This window comes from Achroia grisella, unplaced genomic scaffold, assembly GCF_030625045.1.
Source record: "Achroia grisella isolate CSIRO2021 unplaced genomic scaffold, CSIRO_AGI_Agris_v1 utg853, whole genome shotgun sequence".
In the NCBI taxonomy this organism is placed as follows: domain Eukaryota; kingdom Metazoa; phylum Arthropoda; class Insecta; order Lepidoptera; family Pyralidae; genus Achroia; species Achroia grisella.
The window spans coordinates 1086937-1107464 of NW_026713043.1; the positions used below are offsets into that span (position 1 = coordinate 1086937).

At 35.1% G+C, this 20528-nt stretch overlaps 1 protein-coding gene across 1 annotated transcript; it reads left to right on the plus strand.

The window, feature by feature from the left end:
- Positions 1–80: 80 nt before the first annotated feature.
- LOC131852488 (acylamino-acid-releasing enzyme-like) lies at positions 81–19914 on the plus strand. Its single transcript, XM_059203154.1, has 14 exons — positions 81–211; positions 695–906; positions 1555–1715; positions 3128–3279; positions 4224–4361; positions 6696–6825; positions 7245–7375; positions 8513–8687; positions 9216–9331; positions 9730–9871; positions 11249–11380; positions 13450–13747; positions 18318–18527; positions 19082–19914. Exons 1-14 carry the CDS (start codon positions 200–202, stop codon positions 19182–19184), a joined length of 2112 nt encoding a protein of 703 aa, XP_059059137.1. The 5' UTR covers positions 81–199; the 3' UTR covers positions 19185–19914.
- Positions 19915–20528: the final 614 nt, after the last annotated feature.

Genomic DNA, 20528 nt, shown 5'->3' on the forward strand with positions numbered 1-20528 from the left:
GATCAATGTCATTTAAACATCAAAATAAATAAATATCATCTTCTCAAATCATATGATCCAACAATTTCAACATTATTTGTTTTAATTCGTCTGTATTTATTTATGATAAGAGATATATATGAATATTGTTTGAACTCCTATTAATATCATTGTAAGACGGTAATATTTACAAGTGGTTTCCGAATTTTCTGAGGGAAAAATGACTACTCAAGTAAGTATGAATTTAAAAATTGAAATGCAATTTATGTTTACCGGCACGTATGTAAACCGGTATAGTGAGATGTTGCTTTGTATTATTCATTGTGTTTGCCAAGTTTGCAAATTGCGTTCCTTTTTGCTTTATCCTTTTAACATTTGCACTCGGAACAGAATATTAAAATCGAGAACGGCCGCGGGATCTAATAAAACTCCAGAGTTTCGTCAGGTTTCTATATCCTGCGATTGATCCTTTGTCTTCAAACGGGGATTAAAATCAAAACGCCCTGTGCCGAAGTTCGAACTTTAGGGGCGGTAATAATGGTTATTGCTATGATTATTATAAAGACATGAACATGAATGTATATAATTTTAATAAATACTTTTATATATTATACTTGAGGGTATTTAGAGATATCCAGTCTGGTATTCTGCCCAGTCAGTGAACATGTATGTTCTTCCAAATAGATGTGTAGACAAGTATTTATATGATTTTCAGCTAGAGAATATAATAAATGCATACAGGAGACTGGCCAAGATTCCATCCATTGTGGGAGGAAAACTCAACAGTAAAGGTGATAGAATATATTCGAAATGGTCTGTGAGAAACTTAGACAAAGGCAAATCAACAAAGTACCTCTTGGAATATGTGCTTGATAACAAATTGAAAGTTATCTCTGAATCCACATTTGGTACAGATGTCAGTAATGAGTAAGTTATTTTAAGCTAATAATGTTATGAATGTCAGAGAGTTTTTAGCCTCTTGGTACTTTGCCAATTATCATAAAAGACAGAACTGAAGTAATCCCGTCTCTTAACTACAAGTCCAATATTGTACTCATATTTTTTAAGGTTCATTATATCCATTTTTTTTTACTTGCGTAATGAAGAGTTAATAAATAAAATTCTGCTTACCTGCATACCAGTTCATCTATAGTCTACACCCTCTGCTGCTCATATTCATTTTATAATAAAACATAAGTATACCCATTTATATTGAATATTTTTTAATTTGTATTCAATTTATATTAAAATTTACCTTTGAATAAGCTTGCAATATTCTTATCATAAACCCTATAACCAGTGCTGATATAAGAGGGGTGGGAAAAGTAAAATATTCCAATCAAATGGCATCATGGACATGAACCATCGGGTCACAATGATAATGTAATGTCACTCTTACCTGTAACTTTCACTGTATAAAAAGAACTTCCAACTTTTCAGTCAAATTGAGTTTTAATGTATTTTCAATGGTAAACAAGCTAACAGCTTGCTGGTAGTAAGTGGTAACCATCATCTATAAATATGAATATGACTATGCTCATCACATTATCATGTTTCGAATTTAAAATATAACAGATTACTGTCTGCCGTGTCACCGCGCGATACCTACCGGGCTGTAATACGCGAAGAGAAGGATAAAGACAAGAAACAGTACTTGGAGGTGTGGAGTAAGAGTAACCTGGTGCATTGTGTTGATCTCACAGCACTCGATATTCATGGGGATGTGTATGCTGACTGTAAGTTTCTTACTTATATTGTTAATCCTTAATATGGGGGGAAGGGGATTGTTAGTAATGTGGACTAATGATCCCATTGCTAGCAATGTAGTCAGGTATGTGTGTCTGGTTGACCTCCATGCGGTTCCCCCTGTAAACCATAGTGATAAATTTCTGGTGAATTTGTCACAATGGGCTTCTGACTGATCTGACTTCATGTTCATCCTATTATCCTCCACTGGTGCCCCGCCAGCGTAAACCGGTAGCACAGGCGGGTGCACCATACCATTATCATCCATAAAAAACCACTTTATATGGGGGAAGGGGATTGTCAGTAATGTGTACTATTGACCCTATTGCTAGCAATGTACCAAGTTGGGTTGACCTTCATACGGTTCCGCCTGGAAATCATTGTGGTAAATTCCTGAATATGTCATAATGAGCTAATTGACCTGACCTCATGCTCATCTTATCATCCTCCACTGGTGCCCCTCCAGTGTAAACCGATATCGCAGGCAGGTGCACCATTCCATTATCATCCATAAAAAACCCCATTAATATGAAACCTGTTATGGTAAATAATGGTATTTACCTCTCTCAACATTTTTTGTTGCACTAGCCCTGGTCACTAGCTGTGATCCCAGTTAAGACCCGGTTAATAATATAAATAACGTGTATTAAACATGAAAGTTTAAAAATAACTAAGATTATTACAACAAACAAAATCTTAGAAATACAATTCTGAATTCTGAATTTCATTTATTTAAAAGAACAATGCACAAGTTTTTGTTCATTCTTCTGTAAGTTTGCACACAACACTTATTTTTTTGATAAAAGAGTTTATATATGTTTACAAAAATACAGATTTATTTTTTAATTTAGTTAGAGAGAATGTAGTAACCTGTAGTGCATGGTATGCATTTTTCTCAGTAAGAAAGACTTAATCAGTGGCCATAATCTGAACAGGACTCAAATAGAATTTACTTTTTGCAGTGTCATCTGCTTGCGTATCACTGTCTCATTTATTTCAGCCTGTTAGAGCTTGCTTTGTAAGTTTTAGTTGAAGAGTAGGTTATGGTAATGAAGTCGTAGCGACTTATTCTTCTGGAGTATTGACAGCCCTTGTGGTCTAGCGGTTCAGCACACCGCTGTACTTCCGATGGTCGCGGGTTCGTTTCCTTTCACGGTGCAAACATTTGTATTCAAGAGTGATTTGTTTGTATTCGTCTGGACATTTTCTATGTATGTTATGTATGTATTTACTAAAACATATCAAAGTATTTATATCAGTTGTCTGGGTAAGCAGAGCTTGTGCTATGGGTAATAGCACAAGCTCTGCTTACCCTGGAACTAGATGGCAACGTGTTAATTGTCCATGGTTATTAATATTAATTATTTATTTATCAGTATCTGTATACATATGTTTATTTCAGCTGAATTTGGCAGTTTGAAATGGTCTCAAGATGAGACTGCAATTGTGTATATTGCTGAAAGAAAAGCCCCAAAGTATGAGCCGTTTATTAAGAGGAAAGCTGAGAAGGATACAACCAAACCTGAAGGCAGTGGCGAATCAGCCCCCAAAAAGGTGTGACATATGTATATAGCAATTTTACTAATACTATAAACGTGAAAGTTTTGAGAATGGATGGATGTTTGTTACTCTTTCACGCAAAATCTACTGAACTGATTTTGATGAAACTTTACAGTAATATAGGTTATACATCAGAATAAATCATAGGTTATAAATTAAAAAGGTATTATGTAAATTGGGTGAATTATAATGATAAATTTCAAGTATGTGTGTTGTAGACGTGGTTTCAAGGGTAAGCTAGTAATATATATAGTAATAGATAATATACTGTACTGTATAATTCTTACTACTATACAGTACTTATGTTTTATTTTGTTAGTTAATTTAAAGTATATATTTTGTTTTTTAAAATTGGAATAATTTTAATGGATTGGAAATGTAGTGACTTACTAATAGTCCTATTCGTATGGAATGGTGCACCCGGCTGCGCTGACGGTTTACGCTGGCGAGGCACCAGTGAAGGATGATAGGATGAGTATGAGGTCAGGTCAGTTTGCCCATTGTGACATGTTCACCAAGAATTTATCACGGTGGTTTCCAGAGGGAACCGCTTGGAGGTCAAGCTGACATAGTACATTGCTTGCAATAAAATCATCAGTTCACATTACTAACAGTCCCCTTCCCTATATATGGTAGGTAATTCCCATTTACTTATTATTATTTTTTTTTTTCCAAATATTCTCATCTCTCCTCTTAAGGAGAGGAGATGGCAACATACCCCCGGTAGAAGCAGTCGGCCATGGTTCAGGGCCCTTGATTTATTATTATTATATATATATATATATATTTATTATATTTCCCTTTTTACGGGGGTAATATATTCAAACACGCGGGCCTTAGCCAAGCATGGATGAGTTATGTGATTATTATTATTTACTATTATTACTATTACGGACGGTCACAATGATTGTCGTTCCAATTAGGTAATTTTTTTATAGGGTGAAGAATTTGTATACCGTCAAGATTGGGGTGAACAGTTGGTTGGCAAGTACCTCTCTGCAATAGTGGTGTGTCAACTACAAACTGAAAAATTCACTGTGCTGGAGGGCTTGCCAGAGAGCTGGTGTCCAGGACAGGTAAAGTTTTGCTTAATTTATTTATTTATATAACTTCAATGCACAATATACCAAGGTAAAAGTACATATGGCGGACTTAACGCCTTACGGCATTTTCTACCAGTCAACCACAGGTTGTGCAGAGAAAAATTGTAGGCGGTGCAAATATAATCAATAAATAAACAATAGGTCAAAAAAAATTATACATATACTAAAAGTAAATACATTCACATGCATATACATACACAAATACATATAATATATATCAATCTATAAATAAATATGAAATAGAATATGTAAATCAAATATACCATATACATATACATATAACATAGTCTGACAATTAAAAAGTGAAAACAGAGAGAGAACGTAACAAAATTAATGTAAAAATAATGTTAGCCATCATTATCATTTCAGCCTGTTATTATCCACTGTTGAAATAAGCATTTCCTGATGCTGCACCTTCTATATGTCATGGTCACATAATTTCGGAGAGCATCCGACACTCCGTCGACTCGTACGTGTTCTCCACTCTAACTTTTATGTCCCATCTACTATCACTGTTCGGTTGATATGCCTGGCCCGCTGCCACTTTTGCTAACATACTTTGAGAGATATGTCATCCACTTTGGTCCTCCATCGAAATACTTCGTTTCGGATCATGTCCGTTAGAGTAACTCCAAGCGTAGCTCTCCATCGCCTTAGGCACCAAAATAAAAAATGCTCATAAACTGGCTTTACAAAACAAAAAAAAGAAATTCAGTTGACTTTCTTGCCAGTTCTTCTCATACTATAGACTGACCTAAATGGTAGGGAAAATAATCTTAATACAAAATACTTGACGTTCATAAGTGACTATTTAATTATTTTTATTGAAATATATAAAATAATATATTATACTAAACATGTAAAACATTTGTTTATGTAAAAATTAATGACATTCATCTTTGCCTTGCGTTTATTTCATTGTTAGAGTTCGGCGCAGTATATTGTCTTTGTTTACCGGTCCCTAAAAAAATCTTAGCTGAAAATGAAATTAGAAAAACAAAATTCCATTATTATCATAATGTAGAATACAAAAAGTCTGTAAATACAGATACTTTGATTTTATTCAGATATACAATAACTCTCAAATTATGTACATTTGTTTAAATAAGTACGTAATGGAATAAATTACTGTGATAAAATTTATTACTGTTATACAACGATATTCATTGTTGTCTTATCTATTAGTTCTTAATAAAATATAACCTTGAGACATTTACGTGATGGTGTAGAATGTAGATTTATTTATTTATTGTTTTGAAAATGGAACTCTATTTCACGTTATAAATAAATCTACATTGTATTTTGAGGCCATATGTCGCCGGAGCCAGAAGAAAAAAAAATGTACTTTGAAAATGTAGTAGTTAAAAACAATATATACTATAATAAATATACACTTCTGCTGTATCAATAATACAGCAGAAGTGTATATTGCAGTTTTGAAAATGGAACTCAAATTCACGTTATAAATAAATATATATTCTACTTTGAGCCTACAAATTGCCGGAGCTAGAAGAAGAGAAAAAAAATTGTAAATGTAGTAGAAAATACAATATTCATACAGCAGCAGTATATATTGCAGTTAAAATGGAACTTCATTTCACAATAATAACTAATTTGTACTTTGAAAATGTGGTATAAAAATACATTGTTGATACAGCAGTGCCACCTGTTTCACTGCTTCGGATGACTGTCTCTACCGTCAAAGGTCCGGCTATCTCTTACTACCATAGGTCCGCCAACTTGCATACGTCCTGCAGTTTCACCCAAATAGTGCATGAAATAAATGATTACTAATTTGCAGTTCCAATAAGTTAAAAGGAAGTCATATCAACTACCTTTATAAGGTAGTTAACCACCTTTTAGTTTTCTGTCTTTCTACACATTTTTTATACCAACATACGGCCCATCTGATGGTAAACTCTTACCGTAGCCTGACACACCAGGGGCATGACGCCCCTGTGTGCGTTGCCGACTCTTAAGAAACCTTTATATACCGTTTTCGAAAAATCCAATGCTGTAGTTAATCAAGGAAACCCTGGCAGGAAGTTTATTTTACAATATAGGTGTACGCGGGAGAAAACTTCTATGAAACCGCACTGTCCGTTACCACTTAAATTCCAGCGGTGTGGATGAACCCTGGTGTCCCTGTCGACGAGATATTTTCCATTAGAATTTTATTTTTGCGATTCTGATATTTTGACGCTGTCACAAACATATCAGTCAAATTAAGATGTCAACGTATAAATAACCAGAAAATATTAAAACGTGTTATTTATTTTTTATGTGTATATATTTTGTTTTGTGTAGGTTTCATTCACACCAGATGGCAAGAGTGTTGTAGGTGTCGCGTGGGAGACGGAGCCGCGCCGTCTCGGGCTCATGTTCTGTACCAACCGACACGGACACATATTCAATCTCTCCCTCGATGGCAAATTAAGTAAGTATTTCTCAAAAACACACACATCCTCAAGACACACCCAAACAAGCAAAAGCTATGAAAATGAGTAAAAAAAATAATCTCTTTAATTGCATACAGAGAAAATATACAATAAGAAAAACAGTAAGTAGAAAATTAATAATATAAGGTGGTGTTATCGTTATAAACATTTCTAAAGAGAAGAGAGGATTAATATACACGGAAAGGGTAGATGGTACACACTATAATAATATTAAATAAATAAATAGACATACATAATATATGTATAAACTTACACGTTATTACGAAGGGAGTAAATAACGAGATGACTGCGTACAGAAATGGATAGAAGAGAAATAGACAAAGACATTACGCCAACCTTATGAAATGATGGGATAAGGAAGAAGCAGAGAATGATATCCAACCTTTTTTTCATTCAGGTGTGTTGTCTCGCGAAGGCCAATCAGTGCGGTCACCACGTGTATCAGCATCTGGTGTTACGTGGCTGCAGAGACCAACCGGCGGGCCGCATCACGCTTGTCACGCTCTCGTGTTCAAAGGGAACGACTCGGTAACTAATATATCTATTTAGCAATAGTATGAGTTGTTTTTTTTATGGTACACTACGGATGAATTTTCATTATGACTTACACATTAAATAATAATAACCCTGGATAATTCACACTGCCCCAGCTAGTCCTTAGTTAAGCAGAGCTTGTATTATAATAAAAATAATGATAATATTAGTACTAAGAAAAGCATATTAAAATGGTATTTCTTATACAATCATGATATTTACGGTATACACAATTTTTTAACAGTACCAAAGAAAGAAAACTACCTGTTATTGGTACTAGACTACTGATATATATACTTAGCGAGGAATTGTACCTGCGACCATTAAGTAAAGCAGTGTGCTATTCTTTATTAGGGGAGTTTGGCCTATTGTCAGGTGCTCAGATCTACATAGAGATCTATTGTGTGCGCCCTTTTTCAAAGTTCGCTACCTAAACCTGTCAGGGACAAGAATTGAAGGATAGTCTTAGAGTGACGGTTTATCCTCAGGATAGAGTGTGTGTTAAACCGCTAGACCACCGAGACCGTCAATTTATAAATTTACTAGCTGACCCGCGCAATTTCGTCTGCATATCATACATCGAAAAATATCGATAAAGGAGAAGTGTGTCTTTTATCGATATTTTTTGACCAATTAACATAATATATTTTTAAATTATAGTCTCTGTATTAGCTATATTTCTGTAAAGTTTAATTTTGTTGTGTAGTTTTTGCATGAAAGAGTAGTAAACATTCATCCACACTTAAAACTTTCACGTTTATAATATTAACTAGCTTTTGCCCGCGGCTTCGCTCGCGTTAATTTATCTTCTTAGGGGTGGAATTTATCAAAATCCTTTCTTAGGGGATGCCTACGTCATAGCTGCATTATGCATGCAAAGTCTCAGCCCTATCGGTTTGAAATTGACAAAGTGTCATACAAACTTTCATCCCCTATTTTGTCCCCTTGGGGGTAGAATTAATCAAAATCCTTTCTTAGCGGATGCCTACGTCATAACATCTACCTTCATGCCAAATTTCAACCCGATCCGTCCAGTGGTTTGGGCTGTGCGTTGATAGATCTCTACGTCAGTCACCTTTGTTATATATATTTAGATAAGATATACAGTTGTATTTATTGCATTAATTTCAGGAAGAAGTATCCACAATTATAGACATTGTGGATACAGAGCTGAAGATATGGAATAACGTCAGTTTCCATGGCCTTTTCAATCTATCATTGCCCGGCCAGTGCTTCACAACCGACGGTAGGATCGTGTTCTCCACACCGCAGAAGAACGAAATCAGAAGCTACGTCGCTGATGTTGGTACGTATTGGTATATTATTATCATTCAACCCTTATTTTTGAGGGGTATGATAAATATATGGGCCGATTCTCCAACCTATTCGATATGCACAGATAATTTCATAAAGCTGTTTCGGAGGAATTTGGAAATAAATACGACACGAGAATTTTATATATTAGATAATATGTGTCTGTATTACAATATAAATACAATACAATACAAAATTAAGTTATTAAATCCCTACTGAATATTATAAATGTGAAAATTGGATATCCCTATTTTCTTGTTACTCTTTCACGCAAAAACTACTGCATCGATTATTATAAAATTTTGTACACGTGTTCTTGGAGGTATTAGAATGAACATTGGATACTTTTTATTTAAAAAAAACAAATATTTTTCATTAAAAAAATAGTATCAACATTTTGCTACTTCAGCAGCCAATAATGAAGTTATGCGAGCGAAGCCGCGGATAAAAGCTAGTAAATAATAAAATTGTATATTCCTTTAGTTTTTTTTTGTAAGTTTTGTGTTTTTAATTTCCTTAGATGGCAAAAGGATAGTGGACATTTCATACAACGGCAGCCCCGGGTCTACCTCAGTCCTGGACGTGAAAGGAGACGTTATCCTCGCGGCCTTCTCCAACATGACCACACCAGGACAGGTTAGTACAATTTACCGTGTGGGAGGGGATTGTTAGTATTGGGGTAGTGGCCATATTTCTAGCAATGTACCAGTCAGGTCCACCTCCATGTGGTCCTTGAAAATATCGATCTAGTAATTTCGCCACGATGTGCTAACTCACCTGACCTCATAATAATCTAATCTATATTGTAATGTCTACGTATGTAACTAGCGTAGCTACGGTATTATAGTGTAAGTGCCTTAATTTTCTCATTAGGGCATCTACACTGTAATATAATTTCACAATAATTGCCGTGTAATCGTGTCGCGTGCAATCGTGATTGCATTTAAACTATTTTATGTATTCATTCTTTCGCACGTGATTATGATTTCGTCCAGTAGCGTGTATTTTTTCTCAAAGAGTATGTATGATTGTAGTTATACGTGGCCCGGCTGCCAGCTGCGGGTAGTGAAGCGGAGATCTCGTGGCAACCAGTAGGGACGCGGCCCGAGTCTCCGCTGCCGCCCTCTATAGTACGCTACTTGAACCTGGAACACGACAATAGCACCGATTCCGTCAGTGAGTATGCACTTCAGAAAGGTTTACAGTTCCAGTGCTGTACATTATCTACAGATCGAAACTCGAACCGTGAAAATATGGGAAACATCTTTGTCATTCTTTCTTCTTTCTTTCTTTTTTTCTTTCTTGTCAAAACTGACTTTTATAAAAAACAAATATCGTTCGTTCGTTATAGATTAACGGACGCCCACTTAGAAGACACACTTCAAATTTACTGTTCCTCTCGAGTACCAAACTATAAAGAACTAGCTCGAGGCCGTCGGTGTAGTTTCTCACATTAATTTAGGTCTTGTGTTTTAAATTTTGAATTTGATTTTTAGATTTTTTAATTATTATCAGTTGAATTTTGCTGGACCTCGTTGAACTTTTCCCACACTATTCGGATCCCACCTAAAAATTCTTGCCGACCATTCCGCTACACCACCCAAGAACTGCTTATACACAGCACGTTTTTTTATGTGCGATGAGGAGCGCGTTCGCTTTAGTGCGGGAAAGTCAACACGCGCATTTAACTATTTTTTGGTTTACTCTTTCGCGTGAGTTTTCGCGAATGACTTATGTCCTTATGCTTTCTTTAAAATTATATTTTTTATTTCATACATTATATTTTACAAGAAAACACTTAAGAATTATTAATTATTAGCAACTCTATAAATATGGTCTGCTCTATACTAATTACAAACAGTTAAATTACGTACGACTGAAGGACACGGGAATACCTTACGCATGCCTAACCCCCTCCGATCGATCCCCCGTCCAATTCAAACGGGGATCGAAATTACGACGGCCTGAGCCGAGGTTCGAACCTCTAGTGGTGCCCTCAGACTAAAATCGTATCTGTCAGGCAGGAGTTGGCCTTCAGCCGCTCTATAAGTCCTTCCGCGGGTTAGAAGTGCCATCTGCACTCGCCCCCTAACGTCCGGTGAAGCTGTAAAGGCTAGCTGCGGCCAACAGCATTAGAGTAGTCCGAAAAAAAAAAGCATGCCTAATGGCGCGTGCGGTCTTTCTGGATCTCTTTGTCGTATGAAAGAGCGTACGTAAGCTGATTATAACAGCTAATGACGTTACAGATGTTGAGAATTGTTTCCAATTTTTTTATAGATGATAATGGAATGATGCACTCACCTGCGCTAACGGTTTACGCTGACAGAGCATCAGCAGAGGATGATAAGATGAGTATGAGGTCAAGTCAGTTAGCCCATCGTGACAAATTCACCAAGAATTTATCACGATGGTTTCTAGGGGGAACCCCGTGGAGGTCAACCTGACATAAGTCCATGTTACTAACAATCCCCTTTCCCCCTTCCCCCTGTCTCAATATTAATGAACGTATGTGAAGTTGGATCGAGTAACTTATTTATCTATGTATGATTTCAGAGTCTTTCACGGCTTTGTACTTAGCGCCGGACAGCGAGACGAAACTGCCATTGGTGGTGTGGCCGCATGGCGGACCGCACGGTAACTTCGTGAACGCGTTCATGATCGACGCCGCCTTGTTCAATCTCCTAGGTAATTTTATTTTTTATACTCGCGAACCCGGCTTTGCACGGGTACATATACTATATATATATAAACCTTCCTCTAGACTAATTGTCTATTGTTAAAAACAGCATTAAAATTCTTTTCGTAGTTTAACAAGTTAAAGATGCGCATGCGCACCGGTGGGTCACTCCGCAACCAAAGTAAATTTACACGTTGGGACCGGGTGATCACCCGTGGGCACTGTAATTGAAATATATCTAGGGGTTAAATATTGTTTACCTCAAATTAATGTACACTAAAAACATACATAAAAAGTAATATACATTATTATCAATAAAAAAAATGGTTCCTATGTGAGAATTCATTCAAGAGTCCATTCTATATATACTTTGTAACTAACGACCCGCCCCGGCTTCGCACGAATACATTACAAATCGTTGAATTTGTTGGCTTATTCTATACTATGACATGTATTATATAAACCTTCCACTTGAATTACTATATCCATTGCTGCCAACGGCATAAAAATCCATTGCGTAATTTAAAAGATATATATCTGACATCTCTCGTATTTTTGATCCACTTGGATTGTTAGCTCTAGTGGTTATCAGAGCAAAAATATTTTTTCAAAAATTATGGCATCTGGAATAAACTGGGATGATGAATTACCTACACAACTGTTAAATGAGTGGCTATTGTACATAGTGAGCACCCGTGCGAGTGTGGTAGCCTAGTACTATACTACTATATTATGTATCTTATTATTTAATAGAGTTATTTCCTAGATGCCACATTTAACTTGTGTATTATTTTTTTATAAAATATAAATGTATTTAAAATGTATGCATTTTTAAAGTTCTATGCATAACTAATTAACAAATTATTAATCAAAGAAGTTATGTTTTGTAAATATTACGTCGACTATTCTATTGTAGCGCGATGGTTATCACCATATCACTGTAGCGTTATATGTTGTGATCAAGTACTTAATTTGTTTCCTGTAGATCTAGGTAGTATACAAGTGTTATAATTGCACTACATTAGTAAGTTTTTATAATAGTGTGCTATATGGCTTATAACGCGTACACTCAACGTGGAGACTCAATTTAATAGAAGGATGCCGAGTACTGACAGAAATATTACAAATGTAGGTAGACTTTTATATAATATTCTAGAGTTATATATTATTATTCTATTATATTGTTATTCTATTATATAATTTCTAGAGTCTGTTATAAAACTGCCAGAAAAAAGATTTAAATGTCAAATAAAACAGTTCCTTTGCAAAAAAGCTTACTATAAAATTGAAGAATTCGTTAACGATAATAATGTTTTTATAGAAAAACTTTAAATCTATAGCACTGACAATATTATCTGATTACATTAATAATGAGTGTGTAGCGACTTCTATGTTGATTATCGCATGCCTCTTACTTGTTATACTGTAATTATTTATATAAAAAAAAACATCTATTAAAAAGAGCAACACACAAGTTTCTTGCTCATTCTTCTTGTGATGAATCTGCATTCCGAATGAGTGGTAGAATCAAAATATGACTATTCAAAAGTGCTTGTAATGAGTTTATTTGAATAAAGATTATTTCTATTTATCTATATCTTATATATAAAATTCTCGTGTCACAATGTTAGTTACCAGTTTGAAACTGCTTGATCGATTTTTCTGAAATTTTATATACATGCTCAGTATGTCTTAGAATCGGCTACTATCTATTTTGCATACCCCTAAGTGATAAGTGTTGTCAACCCCTAACTTATTTTTTTGACATTAACATTTTTATTATTTTATAATGTGGCGTTAAAAAATTAATACAACCCTACATTTCCAGCTTTCTATCACCAACCCCTACTTTTTTTATAGCCAAACTAGCTGTTACCCGCGACTTAGCTCGCATGTTTTTTTAAATAAAAAGTATCGGTTCAGTAGTTTTTGCGTGAAAGGGTTTCAAACATTCTTACTTTCACATTTATAATAGTATAGATTAGTACTTCAATTTATATGGCAAAAAAACGTTTGTTGGGACACCTAGTATACATGGCCTTACATATTAAACTACAATTAGACCCAAAAAATGCAGGTTTTGCGGTACTACCAATTAACTACCGCGGTTCAACGGGCGCTGGTCAGGCCACCCTAAACTGTTTACCAAAACACGTGGGCGATTACGACGTGAAGGACTGTAAATACGCGACAGACGAGACCGTCAGACGGTTCCCCATAGATACGGAGAAGATCTGCCTGTATGGGGGGTCGCATGGTGGTTTCCTTGTGGGCCATCTGAGCGGGCAGTACCCTAATGTGTACAGTGTGGTGGTCAGTCGGAACCCGGTTATTGATGTCGCTTCCATGTTCAATTCAACGGATATCGCTGATTGGTAAGTTAGTAGTTCATTGAACATATATATATAATTAATTATCTAATATTCGACGAGCTCGGTGGTCTAGCAGTTTAGCGCACTTCGTCGAAAGAGATCGTGGCCAAGAAGTTTGCTACATCGATTTAGATCAAAAGTTTCTGAGTTCAAATCTAATTAGTGATATATTTTACTGTCTCGGTGAAGAGCGGTTTAGTACACTGCCTTACTTCTAATGGTCGTGGGTTTGATTCATCGAACGACACAAACATTTTATGGTACATATATTTTTTATTCATAATTGTTATATGATTGTATGTATCGGTCTGGGTGTTTTCTATATCATGTATACATTAAAAAAAATGTATTTATATATTTATATCAGTTGTCTAGTACCTATAACACAAGTTCTTCTTAGTTGGGCCTAGATGGCGCTGTGTGTATTGTCCTGAGATATTAGTATTAATTGTTAATAGTTGCCGTCCTATAAGAATATGAAACAAGGGAACGATGGTTTTTACACGGGGTAAAAACCATCGTAAGATTATATCGTTTCCTTGTTCTTATCGATGATGACGCTGTGTTTAGGTTGAAAGGTGAGACATGGCATTAAAATTACGGGGTGTGGAGACATACAGAATATCAAAGCATGGAATGAAATGAAATTTTTTATTTTGCGATGAATGTAGTACGCACAGTAGTTATAAAGTGGGTTCATATAGATGCATACAAATCGCCTTATGTGAAGACATGCAAAATTTTGTATGAAATAATAATTTATAGTCTACATTCATAACATTAATACTAGATTTAATGACAAATTTGCTGTTCCTAACTTTTACAATTAGAAACTATAGGAATTCCACTATAGTGGAGTTATCTTTAAATTTAAAACATCTGTTAAATTATATTTATTGGGCAATGCCTATTACTCACTAAACGATTAATTAAATGACAAACAAGTATGACAAACAAACTGGATTTTAAAAAAGCAATTTAGTTGAATTTCTTGCGTTTAAATGTGTATACTGAACTGGACAGCATGGAAAAAATATAAATATAAAAAAACTTGACGTTCATATAAGCGGCTAAAATGTCCTACATGAATAAATCTAAAACATTTGATTTGATTAGACGTAGATGTATATAGATTTACTTAGAAGTAGATGTATATAGATTTGCTTAGACGTAGATGTATATAGATTTGATTAGACGTAGATGCATATATTTTTTCCATCATTTGGATCGTCTTTTGGAATTCTACGCTGAATCTCCTTATTCTATCCATAGCAGAAAGACTTAAAACCCCATATTGCTAGTTCAAGCTGACATTTTGTTGCCGACCATTGACGTATTTCGCATTCGAAGATAAGATTTTGCAACAAAACAAACAAAATCCTAAAATAGCATCTTCAACGGAGGCGTTTTAATTTCCTGTTAGGGCTTTATCAGATTGAATTTCTAACTGCTCGTAAATTTAAATTGCGTTTATGACTTGATTCATATTGAAATTGTTCTTTTTCTTTATGTTTGTTCTGTATATTGTGTAAATTACACAAAAATTATTAGTTTGAGCACTTTCTGGTGTTTACATTACAAAAAATGACACAAACTGTTAGATGTTTTTTGTTTGTACCTAAAATATATTTATTGCAACATATAATTTGTCTTTTTATATGGTAGATAAATATGAAAGATTGTGGTTTGGTGTGTAAATAGATAATATACGATTGTTTTCCTCGCAATAATAACAAATAAAAAAATGAATCCTTGACTTTAAAAAATCTCGCCTTTAAAAAAGTAATAAAAGTTTCACAATTACAGTCACTCTTTTTTATCGTTTGTATTGTGTAAACGATCTGCTTTTCTTTCATTTTACGGTGAACTGAATTTCTTTGTGGAGGCCTGACCAACGCATACATTGTATTCGTGCTTTTCTGTTTAGAAACGCAGAACGAACATTTATTGAATTATTTACATTATTCACATATTTTTTAAAAAAAATATAAAATAAAGTAGTGTAATAATCGTTTAATGATTACAAAAAGCTTGAATTTTTTTAATATTAATTCTTATTCTTCGGCTCGTGACGGGTAATAATTGAATGCAGATGTCACAATGCAGTCACAAACAGATATGTTATTTTATTTTCAACTGGCTACCCGCCTCGACACTTGTACAGGTGTACATGTATTATACATATAAACTTTCGTCTTGAATCACTCTATCTATTGATCGAAACTGCATTAAAAAATCTGTTGCGTAGTTTAAAAGATCTAAGCGAACAGACGGCGGAAACGACTACATTTTATACTATGTAAAAAAGAGTTGCCTATAATAATTGCATGAGTGCGAAGCCGGAGATCGCCCGTACTAAATAACACAATGGAAATACAGCTTTTATGCACAGAGAATTAAGAATCATTTTAGTTTATATTTTATTGATGTAGGTTTTATATATTATAATATATTATCATTAGTTAAACGTTTTTGGTATTGTTTTGTGTATTCCCGCTCCCATTAGCATGTATGAAGCAACAAATATTCACAAAGGCCCGACTACTTAAAACTTTATGACATTCCGTAGTAGTTTTCAATATCCTTGTTATTATTGAGTGTAGACCAATATTGTAAAACGTGTAGACTGTACAAATTCGTTTGTGTGGATTCTTAAGTCTCGCTTACTCAGCCGCTAGCAACTTGCTTTGTTTTTTAGATGTCATGTAGTGCTCAGTTGAAGGGCCAGATAAAGAAAATTAAAGGTTACTGAGGTATGATATCACAGTTCTCTGGAATGGTAACGAATGAGTGGTACCACAGGATCACTTATCCGTGGTGTTTATATACGTAGATGACAGTTACCGTACAAAACCGTGTTTCTCCATCATCAGGCAATTAAAAGAGTTCGGTTACAACTTAGAAGGCTAGAGTTAACTGTTCATTCAGATTATACTCGTTCTAGTCTAATGCTTGCTGAATTAAACAAAGCACTACCGAATCGTTTAGAGTAATTAATAAAAGTTATCACAGTCCGGGCGCTAAGAGTTTGCGGTTCAGACGGGTTGGTATCGAATGGACGATGTAACTTTGAACTAACGTACAATTTACAGCCAAATTTTAAATAACTTTCATTATTGACATTAAAAATTTAATAATTATTTCAACTTACAATAAACGTATTAATTATATGCTAAAATTATTACCTACTTAATAAATATAAAAAAAACAATAGATTTTAAAAGTCAAACCATATAAACCACCTAACTGCGCTGTTTCAAGGTCATTTGGTCACATTACTACAAAAACAAAAACCTGTCAGAAACGCAAACTCTGAACGGCTGAACTTTACTACCATAGGTCTGGCCTCCATCAGAGTTAATTTTCGCGGTTCGACCGGATTCGGCGACAAGAACGTACGCAGTCTCATTGGCAATGTTGGCGTTTACGACGTGCAAGATTGTCTTCTCGCTCTAAATACTGTAAAAGAAAGCGACAGCAGATTGGATGATTGTCTATTGTACGGTGGGAGTTATGGGGGATTCACTGTCGGGCATTTGGCTGGGCAGTACCCGGATAGGTTTAAAGTAATGGTGATGAGAAATCCACTGATAGATCTGGCCACTAAAGGCCATTATGCTGATAATTCTGATGGGTGAGTAAAGTAAATTTAGTTTACGTGCTTTGTACTACATCTGCATAGGTACCTCTTTTACACCTGTTTCATCCTGTAAGCAGCTTGCTTTGTAAGCTGTGTTTTTTTATTGATGATAATGGAATGATGTGGCCTACGCTAATGGTTTACGCTGGCGGGGCATTAGTGGAGGATGATATGATGAGCATGAAGTCAGGTCAGTTAGCCCACCTGGCAAATGACAATTTACCGCAATGGATTCCACGGGGAACCGCAAGGAGGTCAACCTGACATGGTGCATTTATAGCAATGGGGTTATCAGTCCACATCACTAACACTCCCCTTCCCCCCTGTAAGTTGTGTTTTAGGTTGTAGGATGAAATATGGGAGTTAAATAGCTGGAGCTGAAGCTGGAGGCATGATACGGGTATCCTACGAAGACGTGATGACGTGGGCTTTATTTGTAATTTTAATTATATTATTATTTGTAAATTTAATTAATAGCATTCCGCCAGTTAGCCCATGCACCTGCATCATCTAATATTCACTAGCTGTAACGGTGTGATATTTGTACGGTGAAAACAGCAGAATATGATGAAACCTATTTTTATTTTATTTTATATTAGAATCCTGCAGTCGGCTGCTCATACAAGTCACTATAATAATAATCTCATGACAATTCACACAGCGCCATCTAGACCCAAGTTAAGCTACCTAAAGCTTGTGTTATGGGTACTAGTTAACTGAGACAAATACAGAGATTTTTTTAGTAAATACTTATCAATACAAGTGTTTGTGCCGTGCGAGGAATCGAACCTTCGACCATTGGAAGTAAAGCGTTGTGCTAAGCCATTAGACCACCGAGGCCGTCTTTTTATATAATTACTAACAACTTATTGTAACTATCATATTCTAACAAATAGATAAATTATTATAAAATGATACAAAATAATTTATTAGGTGCGCAGTAGAAGCCGGCTTTGAGTTCAAGGAAAATGGCCCGTTATCAGAAGAGGAGTTGCTGGCAATGCGTCGCTGTTCGCCATTGGCGCATGTTCACCGTGTGAAAGCGCCCACTGCCCTTATGCTGGGCTCTGGGGACAAGCGGGTGCCACATTTCCAAGGATTGGACTACGCTAGGCGGTTGAAGGCTAACGGTGTACCCACCAGGTGAGATCTGATGCATCTACTAGTCAATAGGATTGGCTTTTCGGAGTGGGGAAGAGGAGGGGGGAGGAAAGGGGAGTGTGTTAGAGGGAGGGGACTGAGTAAGGGAAGAGTCAAGTGAAGGGGGAGGGGGGGGGTGATTAAGTAAGGGTGTAAAGGAGGATAAAAAGTAGTCTATGTTTACAAGATGGAGCGTATATATATATCATATAACGATTTTTATGATAGATTAAATCTATAAAATACTGGATCGATTTATGTCATTCATAAATAAGTACCTTATCATCTTATGATATGTTTCAAGCAAGCAACGCCGCAAATTTTTAGCCTGTGTTATTCAGATGTATAAGCTATATTACTTTAAAGTTTCATAAAAATCTGTGCAGTAGTTATTGCGTTTATAATATTATTAAGATTAAGACAACATTTATATTTATTTATTATATAAAAATTTACAATTGTGTTAGAAATAAAGAGTATAAAAAAATGTATAACATAATAATCATAATAGGTGACTGTTAAATTAGATATGAATGACAATTGATGTGTATTTGCAGGGTGTACATGTATGATGACAATCACTCGTTGTCGTCGCTGCCCGCCGAGATGGACAATCTTATTAACGGCGCGCACTGGTTCCTCCAACACTTGCCTTCCTAACAACACAGAAGATACACTATTTTTTTACATTTTTTATGTCATTTAATTAATTTTATAAGGATTTACATTTTTATATAAATTGTAGTGTACTAAAGATTTTTTTAAATAACAATTATTAGGAATACGCTCAACACTCGTCCGTTCCGTTCTGCGGGCTGCTTGTAGAATGCCTTATTTGTCCGATTCACTGTTCATAGGCCGCCATCTTGCGCCACTACACTCGAAAATCCGGAACAAAAAAGCGGAAGTGATAACAAAATATTGAATAATTTGTTATAATAATTATAAAAGTGCTGTTCTTTTTCGATACGCTCTTGACAGAACAGTCGTGGCCATTATGTAGTGGAGTGAGAGGCATTTGTCATCCGCCTTACGAGAGCTCGCCATTTCTACCTACTGGCTGCCATTCTGGTACTCGTGGAGTCGACCACCAACCGCTGCTTTGAATTGGTCGGTCCATCACATAGCTCATGTTGTATAAAGTGCTATATGTTATGTTTGTTTATTTATATTTGGAAAACCAAGACTATTTACAAGCACAATAATAAACTTATAGCGTCCTTGTAATATGTTTTGGTTGAAGAGTTAAGATACGACAATGAAATTACAGGGTAAGAAAGAATAATACATTAGTGCTCCGGATTTGCAACTATTGCTGACTTCAATATATGCTAGTTATAGCCGATTATGAATTATAATATACTTCTTTAGACCAAGTAAACAGCAATAGAAAGATTTTGTAAGTGTATAATATCATGTATATTATATTTTATAATAAATCATTGTTTATACATATTGACTTTATTTTCATATTTCCTAATATTTCATTACGATATAGTAATTTACAGTATGTCTGAAAATATACGAGGTTGATAAAAATAAAATAATTACTTTAACAGTAAACCTTCTATGTTAGTATATTATTCAAAATATTTGTATTCATTTTAATTTTTTTTTCTATTTTACAACTAAATGGCTTGAGTCTTGAAGTCTCGAGAAAAATCTAATAATATTAATTTATTAGAATTTTCTATTACTCGAGATTATTATTACTAATTTAAAAAAAGATATACCTACTTATTAAATTTATTGACCGTTTGAATCGAGAACTCGGAACCATATCAAATGGCTCGTTCCCTAATGACCAATAAAAACAACACTGTCCAACTTATTGTGCGACATTGGGGTGCAATGTTTACCGACAGGTGGACACCGACATGTGCGCGTCACAATGTTGGATATTGAACAGTGATAGGGTTGCCATCCAATTCCTTTTTTAAGGGAAGGTAATGGAATGGTGCACTCTACTGTCCTAACATTATCATGATAAAATGAGTATGATGT